Here is a 15,735-nt window from a genome sequence, read left to right as displayed (position 1 = left end):
CTGTAAGGAAGTACAAGAAGACTGTAAGGAATTACAAGAAGACTGTAAGGAAGTACAAGAAGACTGTAAGGAATTACAAGAAGACTGTAAGGAAGTACTATAAGTCTGTAAGGAAGTACAAGAAGACTGTAAGGAAGTACTTTCTTATGTACCTTAGGAAGTACTGTCTTATGTACCTTGGGAAGTACTCTCTTATGTACCATGGGAAGTACTTTCTTATGTACCTTGGGAAGTACTTTCTTAGCTACCTAATGGAGTAGAAAATGAAGCCTTCTGTCCATGTTTTAACTATTATACACAGAAATAGCATTTACGAGAGACCTTCCCACTCAACTTCAGCAAATCACTATGAGTTAGAACCACCTAGTTGTATCAGCTTTGCATTACTGACCTTAGGTATCAGTAGCACTTCTTGGTTTCAGACATGCCAGTTAGGCAAAACTCTTAAATGCAAAATCCTTTCAAAGAGCCGATCCAAAATTCCTAAAACTGGATATCCAAAATTGAAGGCTGGTTGAAAACAAGCCACGGACCTCCATGTTGTTATGTTGTTTTCCACTATAGAATGGCCTGTGGCTCAGCTGGTTTGGAAGAAGAATCTAATACTCTCCCTTTATGCTTACAAGACACCAATGTTTATACTGGATATAGTTAAAATAAGACATAGTACCCATCTGGATCAGCCTTGAAGTAAACTTGCCTCAGACTGTCAAATCTGTTAGCGCAAACGTTCTTGCTTCTCTTGCTTCTGGAAGCTGGAGGCATCTTCCTTCTTTCCTTAGTCATTAACTAGTAGTCATTAACTAGGGAAGACTATCTGCACGATTCCCTTCTTGTCCTCCACACGTCAATCATTTAATCGTGCCCTGCTGATCACAGGAATGTCACTAACACTCACTACGATTGGAAATATTTTAATGTGCTTTCAGATCACTGCAGAATATCGTATTTCCTGTGCACTTAGATTTCTGTTCTGCTGCAGACTAAAGCAAGTCTTTTATTTGTGTTATGCATAGCATGCATAGAGAATCTATTGATAGGAATGCAGATATTTATACAATAAAATTGCAGCGTGGTTGCCAACTGGTGGCTGCTTGTTCTTCCTTCATCAGATGTTTTCAGTATTCCCTGTTGGGCCCTCTGTGTGTTTCTGGTGTGAACCTCAGCTTACGTCATCAGTGCTGCCTCTTCATCTAGCTGATTTTCACATCTTTGCACATTTGATATTTTGAAACTGGTGTGAATTAGCTTGTGCCACAAACTGGTTATTCTAGGTTGCTCTGTGTTTTGTAACTTTGCAACTGAGTATTGCCCTCGACCATTCATTTGCTTGATTAAAGCAAAGCAGCAGAGATTCTACGTGGAGCAAAGTAGTGACTTTATTAAGAGTTCATCCTCCACTCTTACACACCACTTAAAGCCATTTAAAAACACAAAGAAAAGCACGCAATTTATGTTCTGACCACTGGATGGGAGGCAATTAAGCCTGGTGCTACCGTGGTACTAGGAGCCGTGAATGGTTGCAGAACTGACTGGGGGTCATGAATGGATTTACACCATCTTGAGCTCAGATGGATGCTTTCTAAATTTCTCATGCAAATGCCCCCTTTTCCAAACACCAATCCCTCAAAACTCTCCCCAAGCTCTATTCCTTGCCTTGGCGATGGGGTTTTCTTCATGGCTCTGTTCTTCACGTTTCTCAGTAAGTTTTTTTCCCCATCCAACCCTCTCTGGTACTTTCTATTTCCTCACGCTCGAGAGAGAGGTTTGATCAGCCCGTAATCCATGCACTTTGTGAGACAGTCACGTGCTGCGTTAATTACATGCTGCTTCTTGGGGTCATCTTCTTGCTTGCCAACAAACGTCAGGATCTCCAGGAGCTCTGACTCCACCAATTTCTTTGCCAGCTCTTTGCTGGCACTGATTAAATTGAAAGCGATGACCAGTCCACGGTGCTGCACTTCCATGTTATCGTGCAAGCAGAGCCTCTGCAGGATTTCAAGCCACTGGGTGGTCTTCGAGGAAGGGAAATGTTGTTAGTACTGGTCTGAAGAATACCTCAATCAAATTTTAAGGGTGTAATATTGCATTCCTAACCTTGCCTGACAGCTTATATGCTGGGCTTCACTTGAAGAACAGCTATAGATTAATGGTTTCATCTCTAAGATGAAGCCTTGGAAGCTGGCTTAAGAAAAGTTGCTTTACTTTCCGTGGGATGAACAAGGAGCATGCACACTAAGTTCCTCACTGGACAGCTGATGGACTGCATCTTCCTTAAGAGAAGCATTCAAGGTTATGCCTACGCTGTTGGTAATTAGGCTTATGTCTTACCACTTCAGTCATCTTTGAGCAGAGTTTCTTTTGTGCTGCTGTAAGCATGGCCAGGGTTCCTGCTGCTGCTTTCTGGACCTTCTCATCATCCTCACCACACAGTAACACCACCAGCTTCAGCCGGTCATTTCCATCAGCCACGAACCGCTCCTGAACCTGGAAAAAGTCACAGAATCCAGAGACAACGCAGTGTGAACGCATCATCGAGGTGCCTCAGGAGCTGCTGCACGCAGCCAGACCTGAGATGCAGTTACCTCCTTGCTGACCACCAGGTTGCACATGCATTCCGTGGCTGCCTGTCGGAGCTGGTCATGGTTCTCAAACATATAGTTTTCAATGTCTGGCAGTGCCCTTTCTTTGACTATTTTCATCCTGTGTTGAAGAGGAATCAAAACACATCATGAGATGGGATAATCACGGAATGGTTGGAGTTCAGACGGACTCCCAGAGGCCATCTGGTCCCACTGCTGCAGTGCACAGGGACACCCACAGCTCCATCAGTGCTCACAGCCCTCCAGCCTGACCCTGGGGGTCTGCAGGGACTGGCATCAGCCCTACTCTCAGCAGCCGATGTGGTGCCTCACCACCCTCATTGTAAAAACTTCTTCATTACATCCAACCTAAATCTGCCCTACGTTAGTTTGAAATCATTTTCTCTTTTCCTGTAATCAACCTAAAACATTAACTGCAGACAGATGAGAGATGTGGGGGGCTCAAAATAAGTCTGCCCACAGCACAAGGACTCATGATATGTGGTTTATTCCTTGCCTAATGCAAATTGAATTCACGCTATTTTTCCCCTTTCCAGAGGAAAAACACTTCTTACTGGCTATTTTATGAATCTTTTTGTTCAGAGACCTGAACAAAAAGGCAAAGGCAGCTCAAATTAACCACTCTTCCCAAATCTATGAGAAAAGCATTGAAGTAAAATTCAGATTCACTCCTGGTAAAGCAGCTGGGCGGGGAAGAAGCCCAAAAAGCAGCAGCACTCACCTAAGCTTATCACTTCTTCCTGAAAAATTAGTGAGTCCCAGGAGAGCCTCATAGTTCTGGAGGCCATCTCTCTCGGTGTTCAGCAAGCTGACGAGGGGCCTCACCACCTCGTACACCTGAGAACAAGAGGTATCACTACTTTTCCATATTGGTGATATTGATTTGAATGATATTGGTGATTTTCATTTGAAAAAAGAAAAGTAACAAAACAGGTGGTTTCTCACCTCTCTTTTTTATTTTAAAACTCACCCTCTCTCCTGGGAACGCTATGTCTGGATTGGAGATAGCAGCAATTTTTGCCAGGGCATGAGAAGCTTTTATCTTGCCAACATCTGTGCCTTCCACAGCCAGAGGTATCAGGGCCTAACACACAGGATAGCATTAAATGCCACCTCCCCTCACTGCAGGATCCCAACAGACATTTACTGCACGTCAGGCTGGGCTGCAGGTAGAAGAGGAATCACCTTTCCACCACCTTGAGCAACAATGGTCCCACGGTCCTTGGGGTCATCACATAACGCGAGGAACACCCTGCAAAAACACAGCACCGCTCACTGGAGCAGCAATAACCCCCCTCCCTCACGGGACAGGACAAAGGCCTTGCAATTAACTCTATCCCAGGCAAAGCCCAGCAGCCCAGCAGGCACCTGGCGATGAGCTCCTTGCTCTGGTCTGTCAGTATGGCACTGTCAGCTTTCACCATGCAGGCCAAGGCCGAGACAACGCCAGCTTTTAGCAGCCGCTTCACTCGCTTCACGACAAAATCCTTCTTGTCCTGCAGAGGGGAGGACATGGGAACAGATTAGCCTCTAGCAGCTGCCATCCTGCTGGGGAACAAAGCAGTTTCAGCCTGATAGGCTGGGAACCAAGAGACCTGGTGGCTGTGATGATGAATACACCAAAGAAAATCATCACAGAATGGATTGGGAAGGGACCTTCAATATCACATAGTTCCAATCCCCCGTGGGCTCGCTGCCCCCTACCAGCTCATCTGCCCAGAGCTGCATCCAGCCTGGCCTTAGCATCTCCTGGGATGGGGCACCCACAGCTCTCTGGACAGCCTGTTCAGTGCATCGCCCCCCTCTGAGTAAGGAACTTTCACCTAACATTTAAAATCTTCAGACCTGAGCACCTCCTGGCCACACACAGCCTACCTTGGGATGCTCCTCAGGCACGTGTTGCTTGGAGAATTTGGCCAGTTGCACCAGCTCTGGGACCAGCTCCTTTGTATCATAGCTGTTGGTGCAGTTCACCAGCGCAGAAGCCACAGAATACAGGATAGTCTTGTCACTTGTCTGCACAGAGAAATAAAAGTCCTAGTTGAAGTGCTCACTGGCTTACTCCCAGATGAGGGAAAAACTGAAGTTTATGGTCAAACAGGACACAGTCCCATCAGATGGTGTCAGAACCTTGATGCCTTTGGTTTTCATGTGGTAACATCTATTACAGTCCCTGACAGTAAAGGTTAAGAGCAAACTTCTGCTCTTATCTGTTGATAACAAGTTTTGGGTATCTCAGCAGCACATACAAAACTGAACTTCTTCTAAACTAGAGGTGAGGGTTTGCAGTCAGAACTGCTCCTGCTTAGGGAGATAGTGTTACTCTGGAGAGCTGCTACAAGAGGGATGAGAACACTGTAAGGGGGTAGAACCTTGGCTAACTCAAACATAGCTTGCAGGGCTTGCTCATCTTCCACAAAGTCATCTTTCACATCTGCATCCAGGGTCAGATATGCCAGTCCTTCCACAGCCCACTTCCTGGTGCGGGCATCAATGCTGGTGTTGCACAACCACCTGGAAGAGAGAAATCTACGTTTATCTCAGAAGCCAGGACTGATTTCTTTGGAAAGAAGGAAGGAAGAACAAATGTGCTGAGAACATTTCAGGCTTGAGCCTGCACTTGAGTTCTACTACAACTCCCTATGGGTGCCTCGGGACAAGAACTTTTCTTTCAAAAGGACAAGAGGGAATGGCCTCATATTGCTCCAGGGGAGGTTTTCAGGTTGGATATTAGAGAAAACTTCTTCAAAAGAGTGGTAATGCAGTGGCACAGGCTGCCTGGGAAAGGGGTGGAGGAGTCACCATCCGTGGAGGTATTCAAGAACTGTGGAGGTGTGGCACTGAGGGACGTGGTCAGTGGGCATGGTGGGTTAGGTTTGAACTTAGGGATCTTAGAGGTCTTCTCCAACTCTAATGATTCTTTGATTCTATGACTCTCCCTGCAGGCATTTCTGCAGCAGGGAATGAAGCCAGGGAGGAGCACATAGTTATGCTTTGCAAAGTCGGGAATAACAGAACTAAAGCCAAGGTACAACTCACTTTCGGCACTGCCTGGCAAGCTTCTCCGTGGAGCCCTCAGCAAATTGCCGCAGCCCATAGTCTGTCCCTCCTGCTGAGCCCAGCTTGCAGAGACCCTGAGGAGGAATTGAATAATTCATTAATCCTCTAGTGTTTCTGCCCAAAGTCAGCCTAAACCAGTATTTGAAGTCAAGTCTAAGAGGAAACATCCAAAAACCCAATAGACTTTTCAGCTTGTCGCACAGCAAATTCAGATGTTGCGCCCTTATTGGATGTCTTTAGTGGAAAATTAAGCAGTTTTGCCCTCAAGGTTACCAGTAATACCTGTGCTTTTTCTGGTCTGCATCTTCCTTTGTAAGGAAAGCACCATAAGCCATCCCTGAGCTGTGGTGAGCAATCCCAACATGTCCCCAGCACGTCCCCAGCACCTCCTCCCTCTGCCAAACCCAGGGTTAAGGAGGTGACAAAGGGGCTGCCATCCTTACCACTAGGGCTCGGATTTTGATCTTCTCATTCTTGGTCTTCTTGTAGATCTCCTTCAGGAGTGTTATTCCATTAGAGATGATGAAAGTGGCCCGGCTCAGCTTGGTGGAAGCGTGGATGAGGGCTTCCACAGCCACCAGCTGGTCAATCTCCCTCTCGGACCCACACAGGGCAACCATCATCTCCATCACCCCCTTCATGCCAAGCAGCTTGTTGCCCAAGTCAAAGGGCCCTTGCAGAACTCCAGACACCATCTGGATGGCGTGGAGTGTCTTGTCCATGTTCTGTGGGTCAATTTTGCTCCTGCATGGGGCAGACAGAGTCAGCATACAGTTTTTGCTCACTGGTCTCATTCCCTTGAGTAGCTCCTTGTGGGATAGGAATTAGTGAGCAGTTTTGTTTCAAGAGGATAGGGCTAGATTTTTGGGTGGTGTGGAGCCAGGAGGTGAACTCAGTGATCCCTGTGGCCCACTTCCAACTTGGGATATTCTATGATTTCTCTGCTGGGCTGAGCACCATTAGCAAAATATACAGGTATCTGGGACATGCCAAGCACAAATTCATGCAAGGATTGTAATCCACCTGGTAGGAGTACATGAGGCTCCATGCTCAAAGATCCTGCAGGATCTCAGGCAAATCCTTAACTCCAAAGGCCTCAGTTTGGCATCTAAGAAAGCCCCACGGCTTTCTTTAGCCCTGCAGGGAGCCCACCCCACTCACTTGATGTACTCCTCGCAGATCACACGGTAGTTGTCGCGCTCGGGGTCGCAGCGCAGGTCATCGTAGAGCTTATTTAGGAGGATGGAGGCAGTCAGCTGGGTGTTCTCTGTCAGCGGAAGGCAGCCAGGCATCTCAGGAATCTGACCCACCACTTTCAGTATCTTTTTTAATCCTGGAAACAATGAAGTGATACGGCTGCTAGAGGAGAGAAGGCCTGTCCAAAACTCAGGATGCTGTTTGCTGGGTTTTTGCAGTGAAACAGCCAGCTGAGTTGCTAGTTACTTTATAGCCTGATCACATCATCTTTACACAAAGAAATTATCAAAAGATTTACTGAAAAGAATGTTCTGCTCATGGGTTTGTGGCATTGAGCACCTCCCAGGTTAGAGCAGGGATGAGAGGAAGGACTCACCATTGTCAATGACAAAAGTGGTCCTGCTGTTGTCATGGTCCTTCGGGTCCTTTCTTGGTATGTTCTTGTTGAGGAGGTTGAGAGCTCGGTCTCGTCCCTGCCCAGATACGTTCTTACTGACCAACATATCCAGCAAACGCATCGTGATCATCTTCAAGTCTTTTTTAGTATCTATACAGAAGCAAGGCAGCAGCAGCCAGTCAGGAGAAGCTTTCTCTGAAAGCTGGTGAACTCAGAGAAAACCAGTCAAAGCCATCACATGGCTGCAACATTGGTATTGAAGTTAGAGAACCAGCTCCCTTGCTTCTCCAACAAGGACTGCCATTACCTAGCACGAGAGCCTCCTCCTTGCCATGGTGCTCCTCCTTGCCCTGTCCCAGCAAGCAGTCAGTGATGGTCTGCAGGAGGTTGCAGACAGCCAGGGAGATCTCCTCATTGTCCACCGACATCCACGAGCAGATGTTGTCAATGCCCACGTAATGGAGGATGGCAGTGGCCTGAACCCGAAAGGAGAGAGCAGAGCTGTTAGCAAAGGGCATGAGCGCATTGAACAGCTGTGATTTTTCTCTCTCCAGGTACAAGGCAACAGCAGTGAATGTCCCAAACTGCTCACCCGAGCCTTATGTCCTGTGCACATGCCCGAAAGTGTCCTCACGGCTGCTAGGACCAGCTCAGCATTTTTGGTTTCTATCAGCTGCAGCAGCAAGCTGACCCCATTGTTCTGGAAAATCCTCTCGGCGCCCGCTTCCTCCCGGCCCAGGACTATGAGGTTGTTGGCAGCCTGGGTGGGAGAGATAGGAGAGGTCAGCAGCACAGCTTCCAGAACACCTCTGGGATATGTTTGGGATCCTCAGCTCTGATCCCAAGCATCTTCTCCAGGTGCACCTGGAGGTCAGTCTTGATCCTCCCTATAAAAAAAACGAGTCAGCACCTGGAGAGAAACGCAGGGAAGGTGGCAGAGATGGGCAGGTTGGATCCCAGTTTGGATACTTTGGGGCCCACCTTCCCTGAGTACAGGAGCGATGCCAGATTCTCACCCTCTCTCGCTTCTCCTTCTCGCTGTTCTCATCCAGCAGGATTTCAAACATCTTCTGCACCCGCATGTCCGTGGAGAACTGAATGCGCAGCTGTGCCAACATAAAGTGTGTGCAGCATCAGAAAACCACAAAGCAATTTTCCTTTTGCACTTCAAGACAACCACGGTCCCCAAATGGCGAACAGCAAGCTGGATAACAACATGGGCATCGCTTCTCAGAAAGCAGGTATGATTGCCCAGCTCACCCCAATAGAATCGTGACTCATTAAGGCTGGAAAAGACCACCAGGTCATCTAGTCAAGCCCCAACCCATTCCCACTATGTCTACAAAGCCATTGAATCATGGAATCATTAAGGTTGGAAAAGACCTCTAAGATCACAAAGCCCAACCTCAACCCATCCCCACCATGTCCCTCAGTGCCACATCTCCAGGTCCATGAGCCCCAGGACTCACCTTCTCCTGGATGTCAGCCCCCAGGCGCCTCAGGGTCTCCTGGAAGTTCTTGTTGCGGGGCTCCATGGTCGCACATTTCTGAGCATCTTTGAATGCTTGGTCCAATTTTCCCAATTTTTCTAGAGCTTGGCTGCGCCGGTACAAAGCTTTGATATCCGAAGAATTGATGTCAATAGCTGGGAAAGGGATCCAAAGGTCAGGGCACCAAAGTCTGCTTCTTGAAAATCCCCCATGTAAAATCTGCTTCAGGTTGGATATTAGGAACAAATTCTTCTCATGAAGAGCAGTGATGCATTGGCACAGGCTGCCCAGGGAGTGCCAGTGGTCACTGTCCCTGGAGGTGTTCCAGAAAGGAGTCAATGTCACACTGAGGGGCATGGTGTAGAACAATCACAGCCAAGGGTGGATGGTTGGACTGGGTGATCTTAGATCCTATAATATACATTGGCTACATTTCCTAGGTATTGTTATCTCAGAGTGAACTGGTACCAAACCAGCACTGATGCACCAAACTGCTGCATCTCCTTTTATACCTTCTCCAGCACTTGTGTGTTAGGGGACACAACGCCATGAGAACAGTGCCCCAAAAGCAGGCATGAATGGGCTGGAGCAGATGAACAGAAACACAGCCTCTCCTTACCTCTAGATGCATCCGAGGCTGCTTTGGCGTATTCCTCCTGCAAAACCAGAGGAGCAGAGCAATTCATCAGCAGTGAGACAGTGGAGTGTGACCCCATTGCTGGTGCAACTCAAGCTCTGTTCCCACTAACAGGGCACCCTGATGAAAGCAATAGGAGCCTATGGAAGGCAAGAAGGGAGCTTTGGGTACCATCTCACTGGTGATGGAAGGAAACAAGCATGTCTGGTGTGGGTCAGACAACAACAGCCTGCAGGCAGCAATGGAAAAGCCTGCAGCAATTTGGGGTTGGGACCATTGCTGAGCTAAACCAGCATGCTCATGCTATGCGGATGGGACCCAAAGCTTTCCTCACCTTTTTCAGGAAGCATGCTGCCCGGTTGCGGTACAGCACGGCCTGCAGTGCCCTGTCCTTGTTGAGCTTCATGGCCTTCGTGTAGCTCTCAGCAGCTCTCTCATAGTCGCTGGCTTGAAAATATTTGTTGCCCTCCTCCTTCAGTTGGATGGGATCCTCCATCTGGGGAGCAGAGGAAAAAAAAACCCACACATTTTAGGCTGCTTGGGAGTTTTAAGGAAAAACATGAAATTTGTGCCCCTTCTGGTTTGGGCTGCCTGTTGAATATCCCTGAACAAAAGCACCTTACCAATCTGAAGTGCTCAGAAAATCAAACTGCTCCTTGAGGCTGTGGCTCCTCAGCAGTAGACCTCCACAGCTGTCGATCTGTAGTGACCAGTGAATAGAAATAAAAGAACAAAAAAGAGCTCAGAAAGTCTGGAGAGTCCAAACGGCTGGGGAAAGAGCTCACCTCCCACTCCAAGTTTGGGCAAGAGCTGGCAGCTCCTGCTGCGTGTCACTGTCACCTGTCACCACTGCCTGTCCCCTGTGCCATATAGGGCTGGGGGCCACAGTGTGGGGGGATGCTGTGTGTAAGGGCACAGAGCCCTGGGCACCAAGAGGGGATGCTGCTCTCCCACCCACTGGGTGGATCCCTGTTATCCATCACCTGCAGAGCTGCATGGAGAATGGAGTGGGAATGGGAGGGCTTTGTGCCATAAACAAATCAGTTCACACGGCTGACCCCCGTCCTAGTGCTCAGCGCCTTGTCCCTTTCTATTTAGGGAGGCATGAGACAGCTGCACAGGGACAAGTGCACAGGGACAGCTGCCAGCACCTTCCAGAACAGCCGTAGAGAGAAAGCACCAGAACCCCCTTCCCTACACTGCTTTCAGTAGGGGCAGCTTCCCCCTGACAGCGCTCACAGCCCAGCTTCCATGGCTAAGTAAGCCATGTTTCCTACCAATACATTCCGTGCAGCTCAGTGGGTGCTGGGGGCCCTCTGGAGGATGAGAAAGCAAAAGGAAATTTTTCCTGAGGAAATTCAAATGTCTGGCAGAGGGGGAGAGAATCAGCCTTTGTGTTTCCCCATGTGCCCCTCATCTCTGGGGACAGCAAAGAGCCTCCCAGTGCACCCTCATCTTCCACCACACAAACCCACCTGCACACCCCAGTAGGTCTGCTCAAAAGCCGGCCCCAGGCAGTCATCATCTCTGGTGTTTCTAGCCACTTGCTCACACCAGATCTTGGGAAGAGCCAGCCAGCTCTGTGGGACCATCACCCCCCAGGGAGCATCAAGGCACCCTCCAGCAGCCCTGGGGCAATGGTGTGGCTCAGAGGGGCTGTGCTGGGCACACGATGCTTAAGGCTCCAGCTTTGCTCTGGGACATGATTTAGTGGTGGGTTGTTAGAGTTAGGGTAGTGTGGTTAGGTTGTGGTTGGACTTGATGACCTTGAAGGTCTTTTTGAACCTGAGCTATGCTATAATTCTGTGGTTACTGAAGAACATCGACTGTACCGTACCCTATCTTACCCTACACTTTTGATTCCAGTATTTATAGACTCTGGACCACTGGATGGCCATTTAGACCCAGCTGGTGAGTGGCATCCACTACAGAGACCAGCTTTCAGCTGTGATTCCCTTACTATTGCTGTCCAGAAGCAGGATCACGGTTTTTGGAAGCATCCTTCGGGGTGAGCAGACCGCTAGGGGGGGTGCGGAGGCCGGCAGCCCTTCCGCAGCCGGCAGGAAGCAGGAAGGGGGCTGATATGGGATGAGGTTCGGTACCGGTGGCATTTTAGGGACCCCTCGGCCACCCGTAGGTGCGGGCTCTGCGTGGCTCCACGTGGCTCTGAGCGTTCCCGGACACGCGTGGGGCTGCTGGGGAGGGCTCGCCCCGTGGGCACGGTGATGGCTGCGTGTGTGGTTTGGGGACGGGTGGCACTAAAGGGACCCACTTGGGGTCTCGCAGCATCACTGCGGTGTGGGTGGCCCCTTGGGGATGCTGCAGGATGCATGTCCTCATGGTACACAGTGGTACCCCCGTGTACACTACGGTACCCCTTGGGTGCCCATCCTATCTCCCCACAGGTCTCTGCTTCCATCCCTGCAGCGCTCCGTCCCGCCGTGCCGGGGCCATGGTGGTCCTGCGGGCGGGGCTGTGCCCTGGTCTCACTGAAGAGATGATCCAACTCCTCAGGGCAAACAACATCAGGACCGGTAACTTGGTGGGGGATGTTGGTTCCTGCCCCTTTGGGGTATCAGCACACGTTCCACCCTTCTTGTTTCTGTGTCATTTGTAGTGGTGGACTTCGTGTCATCGGATCTGGAGGACGTTGCCCAGAACTGTTCCCTGTCTTACAAGGTACCGGGTTATCCCTGAATCCTCCCTAAGCTGGGCACTCACAGCTCCCTGCTTGGGTGGGCTTTTCTGCAGGGCACATTGGTGGCTGTGGGCTTTCTTAGTCCCTTTACAAACTGTCCAACAGGCGCTGGTGGCTGTGCGCCGTGTGCTGCTGGCCCAGTTCTCAGCCTTCCCTACCAATGGAGCAGACCTCTATGAGGAGCTCAAGAGCTCCACTGCCATCCTGCCAACCGGCAGCCCCAGGTGGGTGCCCAGTGAGCTGTGATGTGGTGATGCCCCCAGTGTGCTCGATGTTGTCCCATTTGTCTCCAGCAGTTGTCACCAACCCCAGCCTGGCTGTGCCCATTGAGAGCAGAGGTGACTTTTCATGTCCTGTGGCTGTGAAGTCAGCTGGTCTCTGTCCCTTGAGGGATGACACTGCCATTGCTGTCCTTGCAAGAGCCTGCACATCTCTTGGAATTGGCTATATGTCTCAGTTCTAGACTAGAGAATGTGCTGCCCTCAGCCTTCCTCTTGCGAAGAGAGTTATGGATCTGGGAGGGTTTGGAGTGATGATTTCCCAAGGCTGGGCAAAGAGATGACTTGCTCTTTGTTGCCCAGGCTTATTTCTCTTTCTCCAGACTCCTTGTTGGCTTGTTACAGTGGGGATGCAGAGAAACACCAGATGTTCAAACCTGGCTCCCAGGCTCTTTCCCATCTCAGCATGATTCTCTTGCACTGCAGAGCTGCTGCAGCCCACGGTGTATGGAGAGTCAGGGCTGGAGGGTGGGAGCAGAGCCCATGGCTTCTGCCTTTGTGAAGTGGATGATAGGTACTGGTATGTGGGAACACTCCCCATTTTGTGGGATGCATATTGAGCATCCTACCTTGTGCTCACCCCACAGCTTGGACCAGCTGCTGGACGCAGGGCTGTACACCGGGGAGGTGACGGAGCTGGCAGGAGCACCAGGCAGTGGGAAAACACAGGTGAGTGGGGCAGGGGGTGACCTGGCCTGGGGTTGGGGACACCAAAGGCTCTCATTGTGCCGTGGGTGGGCAGCTGATGACCGGTCCATACTGCTCCAGGTGTGCCTCAGCATCGCGGCCAGCGTGTCCCTCGGCCTCAGGCAGCACGTTGTCTTCCTCGACTCCAAGGGGGGGTTCACTGCTTCTCGCCTTTACCAGATGCTCCAGTCCCGGGTGGAGGACAAGGAGGAGCAGGTGAGTTGTGTGTTTTTCCTGCTTGTGAGGGCATCAGCCCACTGTTATCCTCATGGACTCTGCTGGGCCCATTCCTAGTAAGGCTGGGTGCTGTTCTTAGGGGAGAATGGGGTAGCCTGACTCAGTCCCTCACCCATTGCTCTTTGAGCTTGCTCTGCTGTGCTGCTGCCATCATTGCTGTGGGGGCAACAGTGTTCATGGAGTGGGGGTAAATACAGGAAAAATGAAGGCCCCTGGCTCTGTGGCAGGAGGGGCATGGGTGTGCTGTGCATGCAGTGCAGGTTGCAGGGTGACACTGCTGTGTGTCACAGCTGGAGGCCCTGCAGCGGGTGCAGGTGATCCGCGTGTTTGACATCTATGAGATGCTGCGTGCCCTGCATGAGGTGCGGGACTGCCTCTCCCAACAGGTAAGGCCTCCAAGTTCCTCTCCTTGACAAGTGTCACTTCATCCCAGGGATATCCAAGTCTCAGTGCAGCTGTAACACCTCTAAAAAATGTTGCTCAATGTTGCACGGTTGATTTTGTTCTGCAGGTGGAGAGCTCGGCGGGGCCGCTCAAGGCAGTGCTCATTGATTCCGTGTCAGCCGTGCTGTCCCCGCTGCTGGGTGGCCGGCAGTCAGAGGGTGAGCCCTGAGCTGCTCTGTGGGGGGGGGAGGCTGATGGCAACGTGCTGGAAATGGTGTGAAGGTGCTTATGAGCACCATATATAAGGCTCACACAAGTCCAGAGTCAGCAATGGGCTGCTGAGGGTGGGTCAGTGGTTGGACTTGATCTTCTTAGAGGTCTTCCAACTTGAGTGATTCTATGATTCTACCTCTGGGGTGAGCTCTGGGGGCTGCTCCCTCTGTTTGGGTTGAGCCCTCCACCCCTCAACACCTGCTCCACCTGCAGGCTTGGCCATCATGATGCAACTGGCCCGGGAGCTGAAGACATTGGCCAAGGAGTTCAGCGTGGCGGTGCTGGTGAGTGCTGCTGTCTGTGAGCATTCCTGCCATGGCAGGGAGCCCAGGTTTAAGAGCCCCTGGTGCAGCTGCTTTGGCTGATTGGTTGGAGGGAAAGAGCTTCATCAAGTGACAACTTAGCCATCATCTCCTGGTGATCTCAGGAGTTTCACTGAGTTTCACAGCCTGTGTGTGTGCATGGCAGGTGACCAACCAGGTGACAAGGGACAGCAGCACCGGCGCTCTCAAGTCAGCACTTGGCCGCTCCTGGAGCTTCGTGCCCAGCACCCGTGTGCTGCTGCAGTGCAGAGCAGCGCCGTGGGAGGAGGGCACTGCTCCACACACTGCCTGCTTGGCCAAGTCACCGCGCCAGGTGGGCTCTGGCTATGGAAAAGGGAGGTGTGGGTGTGGAGCAGTGGGATGCAGAGTCAGCCCCCCCAGGGGGACACACTGCAATGGGAGAGTGGCAGATGTGTGCTACTGAGAAAGGCACCTGATGCCAGCAGCCTGAGCTCTCAGGTTTATTCTGTTAAATGAGGGGCACTGCTTGCAACCTGGGTCAGTGTGTCCCCAAGCCTGTCTCACTGTCACGGTGCTCGAACACCTGCAGAGATGTGATCCTGTGCTGAGTAATGGCAATAATGGTGCACCTGGGGTCTTCTCAGAGCAAAGTGTGCTGAACTGCATTCATTCAGCAGACCCAGATAAAATGAGGGCATTGGCAGAAAAAAGTCCTCAAGGGGATGGAGCTGGGGGCTTTGGCTTGGGGCAGGTGCAGCTCATGCAGGCTTAGCAGAGTTGAGCTCTTCTGTTTCCTGCTGCAGCCAACAGGGATGCAGGTGCAGCTGGATATTGGCAACGATTATGTGCAGGAACAGAGGCCAGTGACACCCACACCATGACCCTGATGGGGACGGAAAAGCAAATGTCAAGGTCTGGGAGAGCTGTAAAGAAAACAGTGCAGACCCTGAGCACAGACTGCCTCTGAGTCCCACAGCACAGAACAGTTCCTGTTCTTCTGCCTTGTGAGAAAACGTGTGTGGGGTTCCCTGGAGAGCTCCCTTGGCACATGTGTGGTTGGCATGGGGCAGGCAAGACCCCTCCTCTGCCACTAGTGGGGCTGTCCCATCCTTGGCATTGCATTGGTTTGTGGTTTTGTTCCCATCTCATAACTGCTGCCTTGGGCAGCCCATGGTGGTCTTGGTTGAGAAATAAAGGTGTTGCACACTGTTACAGTCCAAGGCTGCGATTCAATGCGTGGCAACTTCTGCTCAGCTTCAGATTTCTCAGTAGTCCTTAGCATAGGTGGGGTGAGTTAGTGAGCAGGGATGCAATGGGCACTGGATGTGATCCCGTCACTTTGACAGCCCTGCAGCGTTTTGGGGCACTGCTGTGCTGCGTAAGACTAAAATTCATTTTAAAGTTACAATTTTTGCGCTGCTCTGGGATTTCCATGCCTGCAGCTGGTTATGTTGGGACAGTTTTCCTGTCTGCAGGAACTCACAGAATGATCCTTATGGGCAGGAGGGCT

The 15,735-nt window shown here is 50.8% G+C and overlaps 3 protein-coding genes across 3 annotated transcripts in view; 2 read left to right on the top strand and 1 right to left on the bottom strand.

Moving 5' to 3' along the window:
* LOC122166554 (schlafen family member 5-like) overlaps positions 1 to 782 on the top strand; it is a 7,049-nt gene extending 6,267 nt beyond the window's left edge. The window contains exon 7 of the mRNA XM_042830400.1: positions 756 to 782. Coding sequence (XP_042686334.1) covers positions 756 to 782 — 27 coding nt within the window. The remainder of the gene's footprint in view (positions 1 to 755) is intronic.
* A 903-nt stretch (positions 783 to 1,685) lies between these two features.
* On the bottom strand, positions 1,686 to 10,077 carry UNC45B (unc-45 myosin chaperone B). The gene is made up of 20 exons (XM_042830310.1): positions 10,008 to 10,077; positions 9,719 to 9,880; positions 9,367 to 9,403; positions 8,727 to 8,902; positions 8,274 to 8,363; positions 7,850 to 8,017; positions 7,565 to 7,733; positions 7,237 to 7,407; positions 6,825 to 6,996; positions 6,107 to 6,407; positions 5,643 to 5,737; positions 4,976 to 5,117; positions 4,479 to 4,619; positions 3,972 to 4,099; positions 3,789 to 3,855; positions 3,574 to 3,687; positions 3,325 to 3,440; positions 2,586 to 2,703; positions 2,332 to 2,487; positions 1,686 to 2,015 (listed from the first exon to the last, which is right to left on the bottom strand). Exons 2-20 carry the CDS (start codon positions 9,878 to 9,880, stop codon positions 1,749 to 1,751), a joined length of 2,790 nt encoding a protein of 929 aa, XP_042686244.1. The 5' UTR covers positions 10,008 to 10,077; the 3' UTR covers positions 1,686 to 1,748.
* A 1,608-nt stretch (positions 10,078 to 11,685) lies between these two features.
* On the top strand, positions 11,686 to 15,434 carry RAD51D (RAD51 paralog D). Its single transcript, XM_042830366.1, has 10 exons — positions 11,686 to 11,918; positions 12,002 to 12,063; positions 12,188 to 12,306; positions 12,948 to 13,029; positions 13,129 to 13,263; positions 13,575 to 13,670; positions 13,796 to 13,886; positions 14,155 to 14,225; positions 14,410 to 14,577; positions 15,029 to 15,434. The coding sequence occupies exons 1-10, from the start codon at positions 11,711 to 11,713 to the stop codon at positions 15,104 to 15,106; spliced, it is 1,110 nt and encodes a 369-aa protein (XP_042686300.1). The 5' UTR covers positions 11,686 to 11,710; the 3' UTR covers positions 15,107 to 15,434.
* The last annotated feature ends 301 nt before the right edge of the window (positions 15,435 to 15,735 follow it).

The sequence above is a fragment of the Centrocercus urophasianus genome, unplaced genomic scaffold, assembly GCF_019232065.1.
Source record: "Centrocercus urophasianus isolate 14NV4802_14NV808 unplaced genomic scaffold, USGS_Curo_1.0 seq_33, whole genome shotgun sequence".
NCBI lineage: Eukaryota > Metazoa > Chordata > Aves > Galliformes > Phasianidae > Centrocercus > Centrocercus urophasianus.
This window is presented reverse-complemented; position numbering and strand designations above follow the sequence as displayed.